The 26,304-nt window shown below is 39.4% G+C and overlaps 1 protein-coding gene across 2 annotated transcripts in view; it reads left to right on the top strand.

Moving 5' to 3' along the window:
- Positions 1–26,304, top strand: part of GOLGA1 (golgin A1) — a 45,027-nt gene that overhangs the window by 5,163 nt on the left and 13,560 nt on the right. For both annotated transcript variants that reach the window (XM_006205519.4, XM_031677531.2), the window contains exons 4-15: positions 1,426–1,516; positions 3,525–3,599; positions 4,567–4,664; positions 6,110–6,142; positions 8,221–8,349; positions 8,796–8,965; positions 9,442–9,553; positions 16,399–16,524; positions 18,263–18,358; positions 23,353–23,448; positions 24,363–24,512; positions 25,055–25,150. In XM_006205519.4, the coding sequence (XP_006205581.2) occupies positions 1,426–1,516; positions 3,525–3,599; positions 4,567–4,664; positions 6,110–6,142; positions 8,221–8,349; positions 8,796–8,965; positions 9,442–9,553; positions 16,399–16,524; positions 18,263–18,358; positions 23,353–23,448; positions 24,363–24,512; positions 25,055–25,150 (1,272 nt within the window). The remainder of the gene's footprint in view (positions 1–1,425; positions 1,517–3,524; positions 3,600–4,566; positions 4,665–6,109; positions 6,143–8,220; positions 8,350–8,795; positions 8,966–9,441; positions 9,554–16,398; positions 16,525–18,262; positions 18,359–23,352; positions 23,449–24,362; positions 24,513–25,054; positions 25,151–26,304) is intronic.

Raw genomic sequence — 26,304 nt, 5'->3', positions numbered from 1 at the left:
AAGCAGTGATAATCGTAACTTCCACTACTAATAGATGGTATGTATTAAAACTAATTATGTGCCAGGCTCTGTTTTAGAGACTTGACAAGGATTGATTTATTTAATCCTCATCACAGCTCTGTGAGGTAGATTATGTTTGTTGTCACAATTAACGTCAGAGAAAACCAGTGCACAGAGAAGTCGACTGATTGGTCCACGTTCTTGTAGCTTTTAAGTGCTGAAGATGGGACTTTAACCTGGGCTTTCTGACTCTAGGGACTCCCTTTTAACTATACACTGTATTGAGTCTGTGCAAGTTGGATGAGTAAGTAGCTAGGTGGGTAAATGAATATTTAAAGTGAAATGTTCAAGACATTTTGGCAATAAATGAGAAAAACTAAAGACTGGCTATTAGATACTTTTATTTTTTATTTTGTTTGGTATAATAATGGTATTGTGGCTATAAAGAAAAATGTCCTTAATTTTTAGAAATGTTTATCGAAGTATTTAGGATGAAATCCCATGGTGTCTGCTATTTAAGATACTTCAGTAAAGTGGGAGGTATAGCTCAGTGGTAGAGCACATGCTTGGCATGTACAAGGCTCTGGGTTCAATCCCCAGTACCTCCATTAAAAAAAAGTACTTAAAAATTTTTAAAAGTAAAATAAAAATTGATGAAGCAAATATGGGAAAAATCAGCAATTGGTTTTTTTTACCTTTTTTTAAACATTTTTTATTGAGTTATAGTTATTTTACAATGTTGTGAATCAGCAATTGTTGAAATAGAGAATGTTCACTAAACCATTTCCCTACTCTAATGTATTTTTAAAATTTCATAATCTAAAGTGAAAAGATAAAGTGGGTTATCTATTAGCAATAGTAAGCAGTGCCCAGAGTAATAGTAGTACCCATATGTTTTAAGATAATCTATATTGTTGGGGAGAATTGATGTCTCATTAATATGCTGATTTATTGAATGTATGTTATCTGCTAAAGCTTTTGATGCATTTCAGAGCTTTAGATAGACATCTCTTTGTTTTATAGATGAAGATTCTGAAACTTTATCAATGTCAGTGATAGATTCTTCATCACAGACCAGCCTTTGATCCTTTGCTAAAGAACTTCTAAATAAAATTTTTTTAATTTCCTTTTTATCACTAAAAATGTATTTTTGTACTATGTGTAATATGATCATAATGGATTTGTTTGCCACTGTGTAGTCTAGCATGTATACACACACTCACAATTAATCTTTCGCATCTTTTATCTCCTTCATATTATAAATGGAGTTAGTGTTGCTTCTACTTTACTGGTAGAGAAGCTTTTCAGGGATCACTTAAATAGCAACCGAAACTAAAATAAGAGTTCTTACTTTTGGTTGAGTACTGTGGTGTCATGCTGCTGAAAACCCATGTATGAATAAAACTTCTATGTCTATCTCAACAGGCTTCTGATGGAAGCAGCTCCAGAGAAGATCTTTCATCTCAGCTTTTGAGAAGGAATGAACAGATACGAAAATTAGAAGCCAGACTTTCTGGTATGTCTGAGAACTCATAAAGAGCAAACAAAGGAATCTTGCCTTGTCTGACCTGCTCTCCCTATAAAATAACCATATAGCATAACTTTATAGTTATTTTGATGTATTTTAATTTTCTTAGTCAAAAAGGAGCAATTTGTACCTGCTTTGTTCCCTTTCTTTCTTAGTTGTACTGAATAGTGTAAATTCAAAACTGAATTTTACAGTTAAAAAAAACATATTTTTCTGCTCCTGAGGTTTCTAGCCATGGGTATAAAAGATACTAAAAGTATGTGTAGACTAGATTTAACCATTTTCCATCCATTAGCATAATTTGCTTTCAGGTGGACAGGCTTAGGGGCTGCTATTTACAGGGAATAGCCAACAGATGTTATATTATTCAGCAGCAGAGAGGGTCTGGCTCTACGTTGCCACTTGCTACAGCTACATATCACCTGTGTGTCATTCTGAGTCTTTGGGCCACTTTACAATGGTATTTCTAACTTCAACATCTGTATAAAAACTGTAACTCTCATTATGTCTTTTGTGTGCAATTTACAATTTACGCAACCTGCATTGTATCCTTTGCCTGAGCAGAGCATGTTTGTGGTAAAGTTGTGGGTTCTTATTTTGGTTTCTGCCAGTGGATACATTTTGAAGTCTTCATCCTATGAAGTGGTCAGTGGTTTCTATGTTTCTTTTTGTCCCTTGGCCTTATGCCCATTTTATTGGAGCCAAAGCAGTAGGCTACAAAATTCACCTAGTTGTGTTTAAAATATTTGTTTTTGTGTATTTATCAAAGGTCTATAGTATAGCTCACAGATACTAGATAGTCCGTTATCTCATTTTGTCCTCACTTTAGCCTAACAAGGCTTAGGGAGGTTAAGGTCACACAGTTGTAGGTGGTAGAGCTGGGATCCAAACCCAGATTTGCTTGATGTTTGAGTCCATACTACAGTCTGCTTTAAACTCAATTGTTACTATCCTGTTACACCTTCCTGTAAAAAATATCAGTAACAGAGGTGAAGTAACTACGTTTGTTCAATGTTGGGGAGAAAGCTATAAGGTAACATGCATCTTCTCTAATACAGAATGAAGAATAGTTTGGGCTTGACTGATGTTCGAGAGTGGACAGGGAAGGGAACTGACATTTATTGAGCCCACTTAATGTGCTGGGTATTTTCCTGCAGGCTCAGTATGCATAGCAGCTACCTTTTATTGAGCATTGTGCTCCAAGTGCTTAAGGCATATAAAGCACTTAGTTTATTATCTAATTAAGGCATATGAAACATTTACCTTATTATCTAATGCATCCTTTGAGACAGGTACAATTAATATCATTTGATGAATGAAGAAACTAATACTTAGGATCAATAATTTGCTTAAGGTCTCTCAGCTGAGGACGGGGACTTGAGTTGGGATTTGAACTAAAGCCTGTCTACTTTTCACTATACCATACTGTCTTCTTTGGCCACCCAGGTAATTAATTCTAATTTTCACCTTTAATGTGGCATAGGCAGCTCAGTTCTGTGTAGAAAGGAAGCTGCCTTTTCTAAAGAATTGAGTACTTTCACTGCAGAGGCAATACTGTGGTAGGATGTTTGCTATTGCCCTAACCACTCTCACTCAGTTGGATGAACTGTAAGTGAATTGTTTAATGAATTCCCTCTATCCTACTGCTGAGACTAGAAAGGAAAGTGAAGACTGAAAAGTGAAATTAAGTAGTGGGATTATACTGATTTTCATAGCAGGGCATTTCTGATGACTAGACCAAACCCAATTCTTGTTCTCTATCAAGACTAAACAAATCTGCCTGTGTATTTGCTGTTTACACTGTAGGTAATTTGTAGTATACCTGTTTGCCTGTGTTGTTCATTGTTAATGGGAGGCTGTCTACCTAGCTTTCCTTAACAGGAATGGTTTTCAGGTTGAGAAAATCATCATCATTTTCATTCATTTTTTTGTTTAATTAACTTCCTTTCCTGATGTTTGTCCATTCCTGGTATGTGCGTCACTCTCCTCACCCAAGACTATGCTGAGCAGGTCCGAAACTTGCAGAAGATAAAAGAGAAGCTTGAAATTGCATTAGAAAAACACCAGGATTGTACGTATTGTTTTTTTTCCTGCTTTTTTCACTCTTTCCAGGATTTAGTTTTTTGAAATGAAATGATAGCATATGGTTAAGTTTGTCCTTTGTCATTGCTCAAATCTTCATTTTGTAAGTAGTGTACTTCTTAATTAAGTTAATATAACATTTGTCTGATATTTATTAGCATACAGCTCATTCGTTGCCTTATAGGCATGCTTCTTAAGAGAAGGTCATTATTTGTATCACGTTGTTTCCATCCAGTTGACCAGTTTATTGGCTGCCTTTAGGTTTTAGTAAAATCTAGCGCCTGGTCCTTGGGCCTAGAGTAAGACTTTGGTTCTAGGCGTAGCTTCACTGCTGTTGTGTGTAGTAATGGGGGAAATCTCTGTCATCACTCCTCTGACAATAGAACATACATTTTGTTTAGTCTACCTTAAGTCATATGTTCTCCTTTGTGTTCAGTCCGAGAAAGATGCTAACAGAAGGAGAAAGTTATTTTTGTTGATACAATATATAGTAAAAAAAAATTTTTTTGTACGGAAAATAAAGTGAAAGAAAGAGTTTTTGTTTGTTTATTTCACTTTATTTTGACTTTTGCTTTTGTTTTTAATTCTGGTAAAGTAGTAGTAGCCATCGCTTAGCAACAGCATTGGTATTTTCTGGTAACCAGCCTAACTCAGTGTTCTATCACTGTATCATTTGAAGAGTTACCTTTTGGCATCTTCTTAAATGTTTATACTTGACCATTATTTAAAAAAAAAAAAACAGGAAACAAACAAAAAACCCCAAAAAACTGGTCTTTTACTACGGCCAAAAAATTCTGGGGAAGTCAACATGAATCAGGTTTTTCCCAGTCTCCTAATCCACTTGTATGACCTTGGCCTTTTTTGTTAGGTGACGGTTGTAAAGTAATCACATGGGCTATTTGTCATGCTGTTTCTGAAATATTTCCATATCTCAAATAGAGCCTCTTTGTTAACAGCTTCCATGCGGAAATTTCAAGAGCAGAATGAGACGTTCCAAGCCAACAGAGCCAAAATGGCAGAAGGACTGGCTTTGGCATTAGCCAGAAAGGACCAGGTATCTTATATGTGGCACTGCCCAGGACTGATTTCACTTAGTGACAGAATTTAAAAAATCATGACATAAACCTGATCTGCAAATATTTACAACCTAGGAAGCAGGAATGCTAGATAAGTTCTTTGAGGTTTCATTTGGCCTCAGGGTAGGAAATTGTCAAGAAGCTTTACAGTTAAAATTATGAAACGTATCCAGAGTGTGAGAGTATCATTTTCCTCACCTGTATAGCTTTATAAAATGGAGAAGGAAAAAAATGTGTTCTTAATCTAGTGGTGAGCCCCAAGATAAGGAAAAAGGTCTCTGCCCTCCAAAAAATCTGTCTCAAAGCCTTGTCCCAGAACACTTGCTCTTATAGTGGAGAACATGCTGTCAAGCTAGCCATCGTCCATGAGGTACATAGTTCTTATAACCTCTGTTCCCAAATTTCTTCAACCCAGAGGGGAACTCCTATAATCTCAATAGAACCATCCCCTAAAAGATGCTGAATGAATGACAATAAAAAAGGAAAATAATACTGTTACTGGCTATTACAATGATCATGAAGTATATTCTATTCAGTAGCATTTTAAATTTAAGATAAGCATCAAACCATTGTAATGATAATTTTGATATATTAAGATAGGGTCAATTTATTACATTTCATTTATGTCTAATATATAATGTATTTCATTATACATTAATGTATAATGTATAAAATGTGTAATATGTGTCATCTGCAGTATGTGGGGTGGTTGTTTGGCTTGCTTTACAGTGTGTGCTAGTCATCTAGGATATTCACTAGCCAGAAAAACAGTCATTCACCAATACTTAGTGAATTACTATGATATGAGTATATACAAATGAAGAAATAATCTAAAATTGGTGGATCATGACTGTAGGCAATTGGATATTGGCTTTTGTACCAATGGTTATTTTTTCCCCTCTTCTGTGATTGGTGAATAATGTGCATAATCCCTTCTCCTTTAACTTTACCACATGGCATAAAGGATACTAGTAAAGTCAAGATGAGAAGGAAAATAATGATCAGGAGCTGCTGAAGACCACCTCCCCTTTTCAGTAAATTAATTTTTATACATCAGTTGCAGAGTTACTGACTCAGCTGGCCTCAGCCACCCATTCCCAAAGAATAGCAGTACTCCTGGGAAGACACTCAGCCATAAGCTGAAAGCTGCATCGGAACAGCAGGCACAGCTTTGTTGGGTGCTCTCCTTAGTGAAAGTCTACAGGCTTATTTGTGCTCTAGAATTTTTTATAAATTTCATTTTATTCTCCTTTTAGGACTCTTGGCTTTCTTACTATTAAGCCAACTTCATGGTTTTTTAAATTTGCTGTTTGTGCGATTGATTGGTTGCTCTTAGTAGGGAGTTGGGGTTTTTGTTTTCTGAAAATCTTGATACACTGTTATGCCTCCCTAGAAACTGTACTTTTTTTATTGTTTGTTTTAGGAATGGTCAGAAAAAGTGGATCAGCTTGAAAAGGTTAGTTCATCTTTATTTTTGTCTCATTATGAATTGGCCACTTCCTGGGGGTTGGGAAATGGTTTCTCCAGGACCCAGTGTACTGACTGCTGTACCATCTCTTGGAAGCAGAGCACTGGGTGTTTAGACACTGACTTGGAAAGCTCATGTCTTCCTTGTTCTTGGTGGGTGTGCTGGATATGTTTTGTTTGCCCCTCCCGATACACTCTCTACTCCTCTCTCACCTTTCTCTGTGTATTTGAAGGCTGGTAGGGACTGGATCAGCAGGGCTGCATTGCCCTCTGGCTTCTGATTGAGTTCTGCCAGTGGGGAACATCAAAAGAACTGTATGTGGAAGAGTGTGGTCGCAAAGTATATTCCCCCAGCCATCTCCACATGAGATCCCTTCAGTTTGGTTGCATCCCATGGCCAAAGGCCACAGCTTCAGTTGGACCTTTGGTTCACCCTCTGACATAGTTTCTCTCTCTGTGTTTCTTGTAACCTCTTCATCCCTTTGCCCTTCATGCCCAACTGCAACTAGTACATCTTCTCTTTTGGGTTATCTTACCCCACCCACAGCTTTGAAAAGTACCTTTATTAAACTGTCTGCAAAATACCTAATTGAGTCTGTTTCGTACTGGGCCCTGCTTGACCTGGTGGTGACTTTAGGAATACTTTTTGAGGAGGCAGTGAGGAAACAGGACATTCTCAAGGCTCAGCATTGAGCAGATAAGAGAACCTCTTAGCTAGACACAAATGAGGAGAATTGATTATTCTAGCACCATAGCTTGTGTAATTCTGTGTAGGTGCCTTTACATAATGTATTCCTGGCTCCCAGACATGAACAGGAAGATGAAATTTCATGCCTACAATTAGAAAAACATTTCAATTTAAAATAATCAATAGTCAGTTTGCTCAGACTGAATTATGTGCTGCTTCCAATTCATTCCTTATTTTCATTGAGTGCTCCTAAGTTACTCTTTATGGTAGAAAATTATTCCTTAGATTGATATACTCAGTTGTAAAATATGTTTACTGTTAATTTTATTAGGCAGGTGAGTTTTATTATTACTCCATTCTTGAGATGAAACAGTTAAACCAGCAATTTTCTTTGTGTGTTCTGTAGAAATCTGATTATCAGGCTATCAGCATCCCTTAACATATTTATGTAGGGAAAGAATTACAGAAAAGTCAGAACTATCTCCCAAAGAAACTTGTGCTTAAAAAATATCTATGTAAACATGATATTAATAATAGTCTTCTTAAACATGGAGGTACGGGTTAGTTTAAAGTTCTCTTGTCTTGAAACTCTTTAAGACTGTAGCAATGGCAATTCTCATTGGACTGTTTTTCTGTCTTTTAAAATTATTGTAAAGGGGTATCTGTATAGGACTGAACTAAATAAAATCTATTTCAGTTCACTAAGAGGATTTTTCTCATTTTTCCTCCCCTCCACAGAAGGGGCTGAGGAATATTTTAGACCAGGAAAAGAGTAATGCGACATCTGTGTAGGTCTTTGAAGCCACTGTAATTTTTGGAAATGTTATTTTTAGACTGTTGTAATTTCTTTCCAATCAAGAATTGGAAACTGCAACAGCAGGGTTTGTCCTGAAGAGAATCTATCTCTGGAACGCTATCATCTAGTAAATTGTAACCTGCTGACACCAGCCATGTCTACTTTTTGTTGACTTGCTATCTGAACTTACTAACTGAAATCATTTCTACTTAAATGCATTTAATTTTTAAGGGCATTCAGTCTTGTTCCACTTATTCATGTTACTCAGCCAGTTCAGTACGTCACTGAGAATAGACATGTAAAATGAATATCTGGAATTGCTAATCAAACTTGTGCATTTCAAGCATGAAGTAGTTGTTGCTTTCTTTCCCCTTTTCACAACTATCATTTAAAACATACTTATTTCTAACTAAAAGAATTTGTAGATAATTTTATAAATGATTACCGTAGAACTTCCCATTATCAATGTATCATTGCTACTAACAGATTTCCTTAAGATTTTCCTTTATTAAGAATTCTGCTTATGTAATATGGATTTATAATGTCTTAGTTGCCTGAGTAGATATCTTTTTCTTCTGTATAGGAGAAAAGGTTTCTGACAGCTCAGTTACAGGAAATGAAGAACCAGAGTTTGAATCTTTTCCAAAGGAGAGATGAAATGGATGAATTAGAAGGTTTCCAGCAGCAGGAACTAAGTAAAGTAAAGCACATGGTACGCATTTTTGTTTTACTAGCTGAATCCTGAATAGATGATTAGTTACTCTGATTTTGCTAGTCATCACTCTCTTAACTGCTGATAAACTTGCCTTCATAGTCTTTGATATTAATCATATTTGTATGTTTTTCAATTTATTATAGTGGAAAAGTTCTGTTTGAAAAGTTACTTTTTAAAGTACTCAACATATAAGACCCCTTACAAGCTCACAAAAAGTGAATAAGCAGGAAGGATATAGCTTAAGTGGTAGAGTGCATGTCTAGCATACACCAGGTCCTGGGTTCAATCCCCAGTTCCTCCTCTAAAAAAATAAAATAAAACCCAATTACCTCCCCCTCCAAAAAAAAATAAGTTAATGAAAGTTTGTCTTATTGGTCCAGATTTTTTTTTAACATATACGTTTCTTAGTAGTGGCCCAGTAAAACTTTCTGTCTTTGTACCAGCTTTTAAAAAAAGAAGAAAGTTTGGGGAAAATGGAGCAAGAGTTGGAGGCACGAACCAGAGAACTAAGTCGCACCCAGGAGGAGTTGATGACCTCCAATCAGATGTCATCAGACTTAAGCCAGAAGCTAGAAGAATTGCAGAGACACTACTCAGCGCTGGAAGAGCAGAGGTTCTTGCTTGGTCTGTGGGGCCCGTGGGAAGCGGTGTTAGGGTAGCTCTGGCCGTAGCCCACCCATCTTCCCCTGTTGCTCACTGCAGCCCTTTCTGATGTAGCTCTGGCAAAGCCTTCTGGACTTATCTTTACCTGCCTAGGGCTTTAGGACCCCCCACCTCCCCTAACCATCACCCATCTCCCCTGCTTAGGCTTAGAACACCTCCAATCCTGCCAAGCAATTTAGTATTTTGAGTTTCTAAGCTTTTGAGTAGCCAAAGGCAGATCAGGATTTCTTGCTTAAACCTGGATGGGATTCTTCTCTTGAGGCTTCTGTTTCAGAGAGAGCCAAGGAAGCTTCTCCACTGATAATCTTTACATGGCTAAAGTTTGCAGCCCTAACATGTAAAGAACCATTTGTATTTTTCTTGTGAAAGAATGCATCTTAGATGAGATATCCAAATTTGTTCATTGTCTGCTTTCTTTCAATGAAGAGATCATGTGACAGCTTCAAAAGCAGGTGCAGAAAATAAGGTCACAGCCCTGGAGCAAAAGGAACAAGAGCTCCAAGCACTCATTCAGCAGCTTTCCATTGACCTGCAAAAGGTAAGTAGGGTACTAGGAGCAGACCCAGGTTCCTAGGATTCATGAAAGGGGTAAAAACTAGATCTCTCAGAAATTTTTGCCCCAGGGTGGCTGGTGAAACTTCTGTTTCTCATGCAGTCCATATTGCCCTAGTTCGTGACCTAGCCAGGCTGTGTTCACATGCAGGTGGCCACATAGCTGAACAAGGGTTGCTTAGCAGAAGAGGTCGGTATTGTCCTGATGGGAATTCTCAAAGCACACCAGTTGATCTACGCAGATATATAACGTACCATGTCATGGACCTTGAGCGTAAGAAAACACAACAGTGGTGGTTGACGTGGCCACGCTTATACCTTTGGCATACCTGGCTCTAAGCCATTTTGTTCAAAAACACATAAATGGTACCATTACTGTTTGTTTTTTTGTTTGGCCAGTATACATTTTTTGCCCTCCTACTCTAGGCTTGTACTAAATTCTGAGAATATTAAGGTGAATGATAATAATATTATTACTCACTGTAGAGTAATAATATTTCTCAGAATAAAGTTTCTCAATGGTATGTTTTTTTAACGTTTTTTATTGATTTATCAATGGTATGTTTCTTTTCACCATTTTGAACAGAACAATTTGTATTGTGTGATTGTCCCTTGTACTGCAAGACATTCAGCTTTCCTGGCCCCTGGGTTCTGAATGCTAGCAGCATCCTTCAGGCATTTTGCCAGTCCAGCCCTTCCCCTCGTGTGACAAAACACCCCCTAGCAGATGGTACCACAAACCCTACCCTCTCCCTTGGGAACTGCTGATCACAAGTGCAACAGGGACTTACAGCATCATTACAGTACAGTAAGATTTGGGTAAATAGAAGTCTGTGTACCCCTTCCAGCTAACTATTAGCATACTTACAAATACCTAAATAGAAACCAAGAGACGTTATATACATTGTTCAGAGTTAGACAGTAAGTGACCCAAGTCTTGCTTCAGAGCCCATGCTTGTTCTGCTGGGCTTTGTTGCCTCACAACAAGGAGCACTCAGTAAGCAGATCTTACACAAATGAGTGGCTGTGATGCAGGGTCCCTCCCCTCAACAAACTGAAAATCTAGACACATACAGTGTTTTCTCTCGGAGGCTTACTGTTTCATTATAGAACTCAGACCTCCTAAGATGACAAGAAAAAAAATTCACAACTCAGTAAGTCCCAAATAAGTAAAAAAGATTTTTCAAATGCCAAAGAACTGCCATAGGGAGAGTGCATTTCCAGTGTGGGAGTCAAGGAATTCTTCGTAGAGGAACCGGAATTTCAAGGGTGGGTGGGACAGCTGGAGGCAGAGAAGGCAGAGGGTGGAGAATACATTTTGGGGTATGGGGGTGGGAAGGATAACAGACAAAAACTGGGATTCGAGCAACCCTTTGATATCAATTAGAACCATCCGTCCATTTCATAATTGGAAAAATTAATTTTCCAGACTCTGGTCCCACTGAGTTCCCTCATTCATTCTAAAAATTTAACTTGAGCTTTTTTATGTGCTAAGCTCTGTGCTCTTTGCTGGGTGTTAGAAATACTCGGGAGAGCAAAACATATCACCCTTGCCTTTGTGGAACTTACAGTCTAGAGGGGATGTCAGACACAGTAATCATATAAATACATAATTACAAACTAATGCATGCTGTGAAGGAAGACTACAGGGTGCTGTGAGATCCTTTAAGAGGGCAGCAGATCAGATCTAGTGTTGGAGTCATAGAACACTTCCCTTGGGGAAGTAACACTTGAACTGAGGTGAACTGCTGAGACCGGAGGTGAAGGGGTGACGGCAGAGAATTTCAGACAGGGAACAGCACGAACGATAAACCTAGAAACTCTGAGACAGTGAAAGCAGTAGCACCTTCAAGGAACTGGAAGAAGGCTAAAAGGATGACACAAAGTAAGGGAGAAAATTACTCTGGCTGTTAGGAGGAAACATGGAAAGGATTTCCAGTTAGGAAACTCTTGCAGCTGTCCAGTCATAAGATGGTGGCTTTGAGAAGGGTGGTGGAGGTAATGGGTCAGAGGACACATTTAAGAAATAGTGAGGAGACGGACCCACTTGGTAATGTAGTAAATACAGGAGAGGAGCCAGGGTAAAGGAGGCATTATGGGTGATTATTGGGTTTCTGGCTTAATCAGCTGAGTGGCTGATACCGTCAGTCATCAGGCTAAGAGAGCACAGGAGGAAGGGCAGTTTTTGTGAGAACATCGTGAAAATGATGAATGTAGAGTCAGTATTTTTGTTGTCCTTGTTGATATTTAGTAGATATAAAATAATATTTATAAAATATAAGTAAAGAATGTAACACGGTAATGAACCACCATGTAGCTACTGCCCACCCCCCAAGTTAAGAAGATCAGTATGTTTAGCTTTGAGGTTCATGGTGTGCTCTTCACTATTCCATCCCATTCTTTTTCCCTTCTTAAGTAAGCACTATCCAGAAATTGTTCCATTTCCTTACTTTGTTTTATAATTTTACTGTATTTTTTCCCTAAGCAGTATCATCTTTCAATTCTCATGCTTAACATTATATAAGTGAAATACTGTAGATATTCTTTTAAAACTAGCTTTTTGTTCTCAAGGTTATATTCCTGAGAGACATTTATATGACCACATGCAGCTGTAATTTATTTTTTTCTCAGCTGTATAGTATGAAAATACTATATTTAGCCATTCAATTAACAATGGGTGTTAGGGTGTTCCTGGTTTTTTTCTTTTACAAACAAGGCTGCTGTGAACTTTTGTGTGCTTGTTCAGGAGTTACTCTAGGGTATATTTGAGATGTGAAAAGTTTGGGTCAAAAGAGTTGTACTTTTTCAGCTTCAATGGTTAATGCCCAGTTTTTTTCCATGATAGTTGTAATAATTTACACATGCTCACCAGCAGTGTCAAAGAGTTTGGGTTGCTCTGCTTCCTTGACAACATGAGCTATTGTGACGCTTTTAATTTTTGATTATCTCGTGAATAGGATAAAATATTATCTCCATGATTTTAATTTGCTTTTCCCAGATTACTCATGAAGTTGAGCATCTTTTCATATATTTAACAGTCCTTCATGCTCTTCTGTGAATTTCTGGTTCAAGTCTTATGCCCATTTTCTATTGCATTTTCTGTCTTTTTATCATTAATTGTAGGAGTTTTTTTTTCTATCTCCTGGTTCCCATGTTTCTTTGTTAGTTATATGGCTTGCGAATGTCTTCTCCCAGTTTCGGACTTGATGGTCTTCTCTGTTGAACATGTGCTCTTAATTTTAGTACATTTGAATTTACTATTTTCCTGTAAGTTTATGCTTTTGTCTTTTTAAAGAAATATTTCCTTACTCAGAATCATACATTATTCTCCTGTATTATTATCTGAAAGTTTTATAGTCTTGCCTTTTATATCCAAGCCTTTAATATGCCTAAGAGGGGATTTTGGTGTGAGAAAGGGATCTGTGTCTTATTTTTGTTTTAATTTTTTAAAATTATTTATTTTAGTTTATTTGGGTGGGGGGTGTAATTAGGTTTGCTTACTTATTTTTGGAGGAGGTACTGGGGATTGAACCCAGGACCTTGTGCATGTTAAGCATGTGCTCTACCACTTGAGCTATAGCCTCCCACTGTGTCTTATTTTTTTTAACTGTTTAAGTACCATTTACTGAAAAATCTGTCCTTTTCTTACTGGCCTGCAATGCCAGCTTCGTTACAATTCAATTTTCATAGGTACATGGAACCACTCCTGGACTTTGAGGTGTATGCCACTGTGATATTTGCACAAAACTATACATTGCCTTACTAGCTACACTATTAGGTTAAGCCCTGTTGTCTGATAAGACAAGTCTCCCAACCTAGTTCTTTTTTAGGAATATCTTGAATATTCTTGGCCCATTGCTATTCCACAGAACAGCTTGTCAGGCTCCTTTAAAAAAAAATCTGGTGGGATATTGATTGGAATTGCTTTGAATCTGTAGCTGCATTTGGGAAGCATTGATTACTTTATGGTGTAAGTTTTCTTATCCAAGGACATGGTCTTTCTCTCTCTCTATATATATATAGATCTGTTTCTGGGTGCTCTGATTCAGTTCCATTGATCTATTTGTCTGTTCTTTTGCCCATACCACACTGTCATAATTACTGTAGCTATAATAAGTCTTGAAGTCAAATAGTGTCAGTCTTCTCATTTTGTTCTCCTTTAATATTGTGTTGTCTATTTTGGGTCTTTTGCCTCTCCATATAAACTTTAGAATCAGTTTGTTACTTTTCGTAAAGTAACTTGCAGGAATTTTGATTTTGATTGCATTAATCTATAGATCCAGTTGGGAAGAACTGACATCTCAACAATATTATGTTTTTCTATCCATGAGCATGGAATATCACTCCATTTATTTAGTTTTTTTAAATTTCATTCATCAGAGTTGTATAGTTTTCTTCATGTAGATCTTGGACGTATTTTGTTAGATTTATACCTAAGTGTTTCATTATTAAGGATCTTACTGTAAATGATACTGTGTTTTAATTTCAAATTCCACTTGTTCATTATTGGTATATAGGAAAACAATTGACTTTTGTATATTAACCTGTATCCTGCAACCTTGCTATAGTAACGTATTAGTTCTAGGAGTTTTTCTTACTGATTTAGTTGGATTTTCTACATAGAAAATCATATATGCAAACAAAGACAGCTTTATGTTTCCTTTCTAATCTGCACTTCTTTTATTTCCTTTTCTTGCCATATTGCATTAGCAAGGACTTCTAGATGATGTTGAAAAGGAGTAGTGAGAGGTGACATCCTTGCCTTTTACCTGATCTTAATAGGAAAAGCTTTGAATTTCTCACCATTAAGTACAGTGTTAGCTTTAGCACATTAGGTGCTGATGGCTTGAAGTAAAGCAGCTTGGCGGGGAAGGGTGTACGATAAAATAAATGGAAATTGGCATCACTGATACTTTTTCTGTCTGACTCTGCCCACCATGGTAAATTATAGAAGACTTGTTTGTTCTTTTGTGTTGGAAAGGGTCAGCTGTATCTCTCAAGTTCACATTGATTTGTAGTAGGAGTACAGCCTTTGGATCCAGAAGACTTGGGTTTCAATCCTTAATCAGTCACCACAGTGTGTTCTATTGGGCTAGTCGCTAAACTTCAGTTTCCCTGCAAATGGACACGGTGAAGATGGGAAGTGCTTGCACATGCTCTGCAAACTATTGCTGCTCCTGCACCAAGCTACTACGATTATTACTGTTATCAGCATATTAGTAAGAGACCCACTAAAGATGGGCCAGCATGGCCAAAACTGTTTTTCTTTCCTTTCAAACTCCCTATCCCTCCTGTGTTCTCTGACTTGTTTAATGTTACCGTTCATCCAGGCATCCAAGCCACAGACCTGGGAGTTGCCTTCACTTCTTCTTTCCTCTTCACCCAGCCTCTTGGCCATGTTGGACTTGTCTGTTTACCCCTTTACACATGCTGCACTTTGCCCAGAAGGCTTGTTCCTCCCCTCCGCATTTCCACCTGGATTTGCCTGCTTAGGCAGCCTGATCTGATTGGCCCAGACAGTTAATCCCTTCTACCTCTAATATCTCATAGCACCTTGTCTCTCTGTTGCAGCGTGATTGTATTGTTTTATAAGTAATTGTGTGTATATCTGTGTCTGCCACCAGCCTCCATGCTTCTTTGGGCCAATAACTGTCTGATTGTTTCCCTAGAAGACAACACACAGAGTATAGGCTTTATAAAAGTTTATTGAATTATGGGATCTTAAATCCATTCTTCACACTTCCCCTTCACTACATAAATTGTTACCCCTGTGAGAATTCAGAATGACGAGTGCATCTTCCCAAAACTCTAGGCCCAAGTTGCTACATCTTATTCTGAAGAGACATTGGTTGGGTTGCCAACTAAACATGAAAGTCTGTGTCTTGAGAAGGAGCATAAGGTGAGGGAGTTTGTGGAAGCAGAGTGTATGTGAAGAGGTTCAAGTCTTCACAATATGTTGATACCATGCAACCGTTTCTTGGAGTGGAGAATGTGCATCTTCGAGAGATGTAAGGACCAGTAGGGATGTAATAAATTGTCTAATAAGAGCTTCCTGGATCCTCAGCTTTGACATTGGGCAGCATTTGAAAACTGGCTGTGGTAAAAGGAACAAAGTCCCAACCTGCCACCACTATCACTACTATCATTGCTAAAGAGGTGGACTGGAATAAAGTAGTGGGCAGCTGTTGATCTGGGGCCATGATGTAGGATGCTGCTGTGGTTGAGCTGTGGTCCCCGTGCTGTGAGCCAGGGTGAATAAAGTTCTCTGTTCGGCCTTAAGGCAGCTACACTGGCGTCATTACTACTTCATCCAGACCCTTATTTTCGGGTGTGTTGTTCTGTAGGTCATTGTAGGGCTGGCTGGGAGCTTCTTGAATGGAATTACCTCTGCTGATTTTTGACATCTGGGTTAAAGTTGTAGGTCCTTTTGGACTCTGGATTAATAGGATTAAACATATGCTTGATGAGAGGGGGAGCATTCCTTAGCTAGTAAACCATGACAACACAGTGGTTATTTTAAAGAGGAGGAACATCTTCCCACGGTCCTGGCTGGATTCCACAGAGGCAATAGCATTCTTCCTTCCCAGATTGTCAGTTGCTTAAATTGGACGAGCATTTGCCGCTTTCTGCATTAGGTCTGAAATGGATGCCCAAATGGTACTGGGTTCTCATCTCACATCTTTTGTGTTCCATTTTCAGGGAAGATTTCCTGGCTCTATGTTCTTCTAGAATGCAGTTGGAAACAGAATTTCAGGGAAACTTGGTGGTGCTAGAGGAAACAGGAAGGGAAGAAAAGAGAATTTATAGTATAATTTCTGCTTTTACCTGTAGGTCACTGCTGAAACTCAAGAGAAAGAAAAGCTTATCACACATTTGCAGGAGAAGGTTGCGTCCTTGGAAAAGAGACTGGAACAGAATTTATCAGGGGAAGAACATGTGCAGGAACTTCTGAAAGAGGTAACTAGCTCTCTTTGGGCTGTCCAGTGTTGGGAAGGCTGTAGTAACACTGGAAATTTCATAAAATCCTAGAGTTTCAGAGCCATAAAGTCTTCATCAGACAGCTTGGAGAAAAGACCACTCCCTCCAACTTTTGATTTTTCTGCTTAGAATGAAAATAGCCTCATGTCACCCATGTGTGACATTATCCTGAGGGAAAGGGAGTGCTTTGTTCAGAGGTGCATATGAACCAATGGCATCCTGATCACCAGTAAACCCCACCTAGTGGTGCACACCACTGAGGCTGTCTCGCCTAACTCCCTGCTCTCCTTCCCCACTCTGCTGTACTTTGCATTGGCCAACGAAAATAGTTACCATCTGCCTTTGGCGTGAGCAGAAACTGCTTTGGGCAGCGAGTGGACTCTCCTTAGTGGAAGGAGGCAGTTGAGCGAACTAGCCTCCAACCCAGTGGTATAGGTGAACTTGCTCGTTGTCTGCCCACATTCCTCCTCCTCTTTGTCACCATGACAAAGATGACAGAACCAAAACCTAGAGCCTCAATTAGCCCCTCACTTTCTCTTCAGTCATTTTCAACTAAATCTGTCTATCTCCACCGCCACTGTTGTGCTTCAGGGCTTCCAGCAGCTGTAGCCTAGTCTGTATTGAAAGTCTGCAGACCAGCCTGCACAGCATCACTGTCTCCTCCTGCACCTCTGACACGGTCTTCCACCCCCACCACCAGGCTGATCCTTCTAAACATTTCTGACTACGTCTTCCACAGCTGCCCTGTTGTCTATAGCGAGTACTGTGTGGGTTCTAGGGTCTGAATTGATTTCTAGAACCAGATTACCCAGGATTGCATTTCACCTCTTCTACTTACTAGTTTGTGACTTAGAGCAAACAACTGAATCTTTCTGTGTTTTTTCCCTCTGTAAAATAGAGTTAATAATTGTACCAAACATAGAGAATTGTTATTAGGAAATGATTAGAATGAGACTTAGAACATCGTGGGGTCTCAGTGTATTTCATCTATTAATATTGTAATCATTATGGTGCCATCAGCATTATTACAAAGTTTAGTGTGCATAAGAGTTACTTGAGGAGTTTGTTTAAAGTATATATTTCTAGCCTTACCCTCAGAAATTCTGATTTCAGTAGATCTGGAATAAGGCCTCTGCTCAAACTTAACAACCACCCCTACCCCCGGCCCCGAGGTAAGTCTAATGCCAGTGTTTAGATGACCCCACTATGAAAAATACCACCTATACAATTAAATTCAAACTTCCTTCTATAGCATAAAAAGCTTTTCTCATGATCTGGCCCTTTGCCTGACTTTTATCTTGTTTTGTCACCTGAAGTCACCACCACCAACTTTTGGCAAATTGTAGCTCCTCAAATGTCCCCAGCTGTTTCACACCTCTAGTGGGTCATCCCTCTGCCCCCGGCCACCAGTGAAGGATGAAGCTGCCCACTCTTCTGAGGCAGTGTAGTCTCTCCTGCTCTGGGCTGCTGCTTTGTGGATGCTATTACACTCTATTCTGTACTTTTTTTGTTAGTTTTTGCTCCTGCTTCGAGGTCAAATGACTGTTAAATTTATCTATGTATACTTTATGACATGTGAATTTTATCTCAGTGAACTGATTTTTTACTGTTTTTCTGTCCTTGTGCCTCATAAAAATCATAGTATGTGGGGGATATCAGTAAATATTTATTCAATAGAGAAATGACTATTTTCTTTTACTCTTCTTTCAACTTACAGAAAACACTTGCTGAGCAGAATTTGGTGGATACCAGACAGCAGCTCTTGGCAGCCAGAAGCAGCCAGGCCAAAGCCATTGACAACCTGGAGACTCGGGTACTGAACTCACTGCCAGTGACTCCTGTGTCTGGGTGGTGCCCTGGTTGGCTGACATGGTAGTGGCTGAGAATCCCTTGTTCAGAGGTTCTTTTCAAAGGGATTCTCTTTTGCATTTTACTTGTAGAGAATTGAGATCGTTGTTTTCTTCATTCCTGCCACATTACCATTGTTTTTCCACAGAAAGTTGTTCTCTTCTCTGTTTATTCCCTTTTATCCCCATTCCCCACCCTCCCATGGGAAATCATTCTAATGTGGTTAATAGAGATCCTTTTATTACTGAGTCCCTTTAAAATGGGTGGCTTTGTTTTGTGTGCATGTGTGTGAATTTAGGTAAATGATATAGCTATACATATGTCTTTTCTGTCACTGTCAGCTGCTCCATCTTCTGTGTCCACTTCCTTGTACTTACCTACACTACTTTATCCACTAGGTGCTAGATAACCAGATTGCCATCTTCTCCCTGCCACCAGAGATTACACTGCAGTGAACACCCTTTTCCCTGTTGCCTTAAGGAGGACTGAGTGTGCATATGACTTAATGAGACTAAGTAGGACAAGAATGTTCCCAGAAGGGCTGCACCTGGCTCTGCTCTCCCAGCATGCATGAGGGTTCCAATAGCTGCATCTCTGCCTTTTCCAGCGCTGGCATTTCCCATCCTTTTTGTTTTCTTGCCAGTTTAATGAATGTGAAGCAGTCGAAGGGGCAAGGGACCTCTGTAGGACCTTGTGTAAGAACACTAATCCCATTCCTGAGGGTCCACCCTCATGACATAAATACCTCCCAAACTTACCTCCCATCCTAACACCTTCACGTCACACAGTAGGATTTCAACACATGAACTTTGAGGGGACACAAACATTCAGACTATACAAATGCTTAGCCCATTTTTAAAATCTTTCTTATTTCTTGATAAATATATATAAAGCTATATTTTTGTCTAAATACAGCTTTGTTTGTTTTATTATAATTCAGTTCTATTTCTAAATATCCATTTTTTAAATTGTGGTGAAATATAGCTGACATAAAACTTACTATTTCAACTATTTCTAGGTGTACAGTGTCATTAAGTACATTCACATTGTTGTGCAACCATCACCACCATCCACCTCTAGAACTTTTTCATCTTCTCAGTCTAAAACTCTGTACCCATTAAAACAATAACTCTCCATTCTCTCCTCTCCCCAGCTCCTGGCAACCACCATTCTATTTTCTGCATTATGAATTTGATGACTCTAGGTATCTCATATTAATGAAATCATACAGTATTTGTCATTTTGTGTCTGGCTTATTTCAGTTAGCATAATGTTCTCAAGGTTCATTCATATAGCATGTTTCAGAATTTTATTCCTTGTTAAGGTTGAATAAGCCTTTTTAAGACTTTTATTCCATTATATATATCACATTTTGTTTATCCATTTATTTGTCAGTGGACATTTTGGTTGTTTCCACGTTGTGGCTTTTGCAAATAATGCTGCAGTGAACATTAGAGCTATGAACGAGGTGTTTGTGTGAGCTTATCCTTTCATTTCTCTTGGGTATATTCCTAGGAGTGGAGTTGCCGGGTCATACGATAACTATGCATAACCTTTTGAGGATCTGAATCTTTCTTGAGCTCTGCCTGCAAACTGGCACTTGCGTAGGTATCTTCTGAACCCAAGAGTTTAAAAAGCTGGCTCTCCCACTAATATGTGTGATCATGGCCAAATAAAATTACTGTTCTCCTCTATGGAAGTACCCACATTGTTCTCATGGGGTTGTTTCAGTTAAATCTTAACATGTGGACGTATATGAGGAACCATGAGACCTAAAAATATTTTCTCATTTCATACGTACCTCTCCTTGACTAAGCTGTAACCTTCCATGTGCTTATGTTTTAATTATAAAGTTCCCCCAGGGCAGACCTTATTCAGTAAACAAGAGGACATTATAAGAGAAATTGGCAAAGCTAGCTTGAGTAGCATAATGCCATGTTGGAGAGCCAAATCTAGCTCACTGCTAGACAGTGTGTTGTCCTGTCCACTGTGCTGGCCTCATGTCCTAGTACAATGCCAGGCACACAGTCAGACTGGGTCAGTATTTGTGGAATAAGTGAAATCTAAGTTTATATCATAAGCAGTAATCCCACTTCTGGGAATCTATCCTAAGCAAGTGATTCAAACCAGGTCAACAGTTTTGGCATGAAGATGTTAACTGCTGTGTTATTTTACGTGCAAAATGGAAAACAGCCTGAGTGCCAGCACAGTAGGCTGTGGTTCAGGAAATTATGAAATATCCTTTGAGGAAACAATCTAAGGTCTGAAGACTACATGGAAACGCAGAAGGAAATTTGAGAGAGTGGGAAAAATATAAGTTGTATACAAAGTTGTTAAAAAAAAGAAAAGAAAGATAAGTCATAAAAATAGTCCAGAAGAAAATACATTAGAATGACAGTGTTTTATAATGGTAGACTTATAGGTATCCTTTTTTCCTAATTAAAATTTTTTCTTTTATTATCTGTTAATATGATTCGAATAGATTTTATTTTTTAACACCTTTATTGTGGTATAATTTCTGTACATTAGACTACACATATTTCAGTTGTACAATATGATGAATTTTGTTAGATGTATACACCTATGAAACCACCACCACAATCAAGATAGCTAACATTTCCATCACTCCCTAAGAGGTGCAAATTCAAACTCCCGATTTATCCCTTCCCATTCTCCTTAACCTCTGGTAGTCATATGTTTGTTCTCTATGAGTCTCTTTCTGTTTTGTAGATAAGTTCATTTGTGTCCTTTTTTTTAGATTCCACATGTAAGTGATATCATATGGTATTTTTCTTTCTCTTTCTGGCCTACTTCACTTAGAATGATGATCTCCAGGCCCATCCATGTTGCTGCAATGGCATTATTTTATTCTTTTTGTGGCTGAGTAGTATTCCATTGTACCATACGTACCACATCTTCTTTATCATTTGTCAGTGGACATTTAGGTTGTTTCCATGTCTTGGCTATTGTAAATAGTGTTGCTGTGAACATTGGGGTGCATGTGTCTTTTTGAATTATATTTTTCTCCGGATATATACCCAGGAGTGGAATTGCTGGGTCATAGGTAACTCTATTTTTAGTGTTTTAAGGAACCTCCATACTGTCCTCCATTGTGGCTGCACCAATTTACATTCCAGCCAACAGTGTAGGAGGGTTGTTCCTTTTTCTCCACACCCTCTCCAGCATTTATTGTTTGTGGACTTTTTAATGATGGCCATTCTGATTGCTGTGAGGTGATATCTCTTTGTAGTTTTGATTTTCATTTCTCTGACAGTTAATGGTGTTGAGTATCTTTTCATGTGCTGGCCATCTGGATGTCTTCTTTGGAGAGATGTCTATTTAGGTCTTCTGCACATTTTTTTATTGGATTGCTTGGTTTTTTTTTTTGATATTAAGCTGTATGAGTTGTTTATATATTTTGGAAATTAGCCCCTTGTTGGTTGCATCATTTGCAAATATTTTCTCTCATCCTGTAGGTTGTCTTTTCATTTTGATATTCTTGGCTGTGCAAAAGCTTTTAAGTTTAATTAGGTCCCATTTGTTTATTTTTGCTTTTATTTCCATTACTCTAGGATCAGTTTTGAAAAAGATATTGCTGTGATTTATGTGAGAGTGTTCTGCCTATGTTTTCCTCTAGGAGTTTTATAGTATCTGGTCTTACATTTAGGTCTTTAGTCCATTTTGAGTTTATTTTTGTATATGATAGAGAATGCTCTAAATTTCAGTCTTTTATAGGAAGCTGTCCAGTTTTCCCAGCACCATTTATTGAAGAAACTGTCTTTTCTCCATTGTGTATTCTTGCCTCCTTTGTCATAGATTAATTGACCATAAGTGTGTGAGTTTATTTCTGGGCTTTCTATCCTGTTCCATTGATCTATGTGTCTGTGTGTGTGTGTGTGTGTGTGTGTGTACCAGTACCATTCTGTTTTGATTACTGTAGCTTCGTAGTATAGTCTGAAGTCAGGGACCATTGTTCCTCCCAACTCCATTCTTTTTCAAGACTGTTTTGGCTATTTGGGGTTTTTATGTTTCCATACAATTTTAACCTTTTTTGTTCCAGCTCTGTGAAAAATGTTATTGGTAATTTGATAGGGATTGTTGCATTGAATCTGTATATTGCCTTGGGTAGTGGGGCCATTTAAACAATATTATTTCTTCTAATCCAAGAACACAGTATATCTTTCCATTTGTTTATGTCGTCTTCAATTTCTTTTATCAGTGTCTTATAGTTTTCAGAATACAGGTCCTTTGCCTCCTTGGATTGGTTTATTCCTAGGTATTTTATTATTTTTGGTGCAATGGTAAATGGTATTGTTTCCTTAATTTCTTTGCTATTTTGTTGTTAGTGTATAGAAATGCAACTGATTTTTGTATATTGTTAATTTTGTATCCTGCAGCTTTTCCAGATTCATTGATGAGCTCTAGTAGTTTTCTGATTGCTTCTTTAGGGTTTTCTATGTGTAGTATCATGTCATCTGTGAACAGTGACAGTTTCACTCCTTTTCCAATTTGGATTCCCTTTATTTCTTTTTCTTCTCTGATTGCTATGGCTAGGACTTCCAAAACTATGTTGAATAAAAGTGGCGAGAGTGGGCATCCTTGTCTTGTTCCTGATCTTAGAGGAGATGCTTCCAGCTTTTCACCATTAAGTGTGGTGTTAGCTGTGAGTTTACCATATATGGCCTTTATTATGTTGAGGTATCTTCCATCTATGCCCACTTTCTGGAGAGTTTTTTTCATAAATGGATGTTGAATTTTACCAAAAGCTTTTCTGCATCCATTGAGATGATCATATGATTTTTATTCTTCAATTTGTTAATGTGGTGTATCTCACAGATTTGCAGGTATTGAAAAATTCTTGCATCCCTGGGTAAATAGATTTGATTTTAAAAGCCATTTGTTACTGCTCACCTTTTTTTTTTTTTTTTGAAGAAATGGATGCTTCTGTTTCCCCCTTAGGTCAAAGAACTAGAGCAGAGCCTGCAGGCATCTGAGGAGAAGCTAAAACAGAGCAGTGACATTGTGGCAGCTCAGGAAGCTCAGATTCGGGAGCTTGTAAGTAGTTATTGTGGCTGCGGCGTTCTAGTCCCTCAGCGCTTCCCCTTTATGCCTTTGCAGATGTCCCAAACTAACTCCCAACTTCTGGAATAGTATCTGGACCTGACCTTAGATACAGTGATAGGCAGATAGGCAGCTGTGGGTAGAGAGAGTCGGGACCTGCTGGAGGGTCTGAGTTACCCAGAGAGCTGGACACTGGCTAATTCCCACCTCACAGCTGGCCATAGGGCCCAGCCTAGTTCTGGAACTGTTAGAGGTAGTATCTCCACTGGCAGTCAGACCTCACCTTGAAGCCAGGTACAGATAGGTGGAGAACAGGTACAGATTCTGGGTAGAAAATGCCAAGGGCTTGGCCAATAGTCACAGCCCCAGGCTGGGTGTTGAGCTAGAAATTAGAGAAATAAAAGTGGTATTTGTTACGTGTTTGCCATGTCCCCAGCACTTTGCTAAGTACTCTGCATTTGTTTTCATTTAGTCCTTGCAGCAGAGCTGAGAGCTATGTACTGTTACCCTCGTTTTCTAGAGGAAGCAGGCTCGGAAAGGCAATCTGATCACTAGCCATGGTCTCCCACCTGGTACACAGCAGAACCTGCATCCTTCCTAGGTCCACGCCCAGTTCTTCATCGCTGTGTTGTATGCCTCCCCAGGGAAAGGCTTTGGCCGTAGAGGGCAGCACTGAGTGGAGTGAAGGAAGGCTGTCTTAGGACTGACTGGTGCCCAGAGCTGTCCCCGCAGCACCAAGACCAACCCCAAACTCCAGCTCCTGAGCAGGCCAGGGGCCTCAGTGGCACCCAGGCTGGAGAAAGTCAGGAAGGAGAGTTGTTTCTATCAGACACTCATCTTGAGTCACTGAGGAACAGAATAAGGCTCCCGTTGTCACCAGGAATAACTGTTCTCTGGTACCCCCTCAGGCCACCGCAGACCAAGAGAGGAGCCGTGCCCAGCAGCAGGTCCTCGCGCTGGAGCAGCAGTGCACAGAGCGTGTCCAGGCGCTCGAGGCCCAGCTCACTGCCCTGGAGAGAGCGCGGGTGGCCGCCCAGACAGCCGCAGAGCGGGAGGTGGTGAGTGAGGGAAGGAGTGGGGCGGGCACGGGAGTATCTAGGCTGCCAAGTTGTTTGACAGGAGGAAGACCGGCCGTCCTCTGATCTAGGGAACCTCTTTGGGAGCAGTTTCTATCTTTCAGCAAAACACCTGTTCACATGACTAGTTGTAAAAAAAGCTGCTTTTTACAGAAACCCCAAACAGGTGGGTTTTCTTTTTCCTTGGGCTGCACATGGACTTCCTGGCACTTTCTGACCAGTCCCTTCAGCTTCTTCCCACTGTCTTTCTAAACTTTATACTGTTCATCCCTAATGGTTTCTCCCTTTCCCTGGTCCCTCTCCTTATTCCACAGTCTTCAGAATCAAGTGCCTTAGTCCTTCTTGTGAGGAATGTGTCAGGTGGCTCTCCCTTTCTGACCCCAGCTGCCATTCTCGTCTCCCACCCCTGCAGTGACAAAAAAGGAAGGGGCATCTTTAAAGGTTCCATGTTAAAGAGATAGGGCTGTGCTAGGACAAATACGGTGAAGACCTTTTCTTTTATATATGCTTTTCTCGATTTGCAGAGAGAGCTGGAGCAAGAAAATGCAGCCCTTAAAGAAAGTAAGAATGAATCTGAACGTTCTTTACAGCGTCACCAACTTGAACTAAAGAAGCTGAAGGTATGCATCTAATTGAATCTGTTTCACCTAAGTGTCATGTCCTTCACATGTGTGTTTGGAGCAGCCACGTGAAAGTTCTATACTTAGAGTGGAGAAGGAATGGAACTAGCATTTGTTCAAAGTTCTATGAGGCATTTATAGAAATTGTCACCTCGTTAGGTCCTCTCAGTGATCAAAGATGGTGGGGAGAGTCATGCTCATTTTGCAGTTAATGTCTTTGAGGTTCTGAGTGTAAGTAATGTGTCCAAGTTCCATAGAAGTGGTGCTGGTCTGACTTCTCACTCCACCACAGAGGCCCAGCCCTTCCTCTCTGTCATCGTCAGCAGTGGCCTGAAAGTGGTGCTGCAGGACACCGCTGTTGGTGATTCCCAGTGTGACTAGTAAAGTAAGGCCTTAAAACATCATAGGAACCTTTGTTTATTTCAGGGACCAGGTACAGAAATGAAGAAACAATCTGCTGGGTTGTTTCCCTTTCCCTTCAGAGAACTTGGTGCTTTAATCAGATGCTGCCACCTTCATTCCCTGGACATAACTGGATTCAGAGGAAAGCGAGAGTCTACCACTTTCTTATAGACCTCCAGGCTCCCCTGGACCCTCTCACAGCAGCCCTGAGATGACGGATCTTTGTAGTACTTGCCTAGCTGTGGTCATAGCACAAAGATCTTGCGGATCCTTTGGCAGAGATCTTCTCTGAGAACAACCATAGCTGAGGCCCACACAGTTTTCAGTAATAGTCTCTGCTAAGTTATCGAGGTGCAAAGGCGGTAGTGCCTTATCATGGAAAGCATGTACTTTGGAATCAGATATTTTTCCATGTATTCCTTCAACAAACACTTGAGTACCAGTAGGCACCATTGTAGATACTGGGATGTCACAGTGAGCAAAACAGACAAAATTTCCTCCCATGGAGCTTATAACTAGAGACAGAAAACTCGTGATAAATAGTCATAAATGTTTTAAAGAAAATAAAGCAGGATGAGGGACAGAAAGGAGGGAGGAGAGGACTCTTTTAAGTATGGAGATTAAGGAGGGTGGCAGTGATATTCTTGAGCAAAGGTCCAAATAATGAGAAAGGGACAGCAGTTTGGGGAAGGAATATTCCAGACAGAAGAAATAAGCAAATAGAAAGGCTCTGAGGCAGAAAAAAGCTTGGT

Source organism: Vicugna pacos, chromosome 4 (genome assembly GCF_048564905.1).
Source record: "Vicugna pacos chromosome 4, VicPac4, whole genome shotgun sequence".
NCBI lineage: Eukaryota > Metazoa > Chordata > Mammalia > Artiodactyla > Camelidae > Vicugna > Vicugna pacos.
The sequence above is the reverse complement of the archived record's forward strand: the minus strand, read 5'-3'. Positions and strand labels throughout refer to the sequence as shown.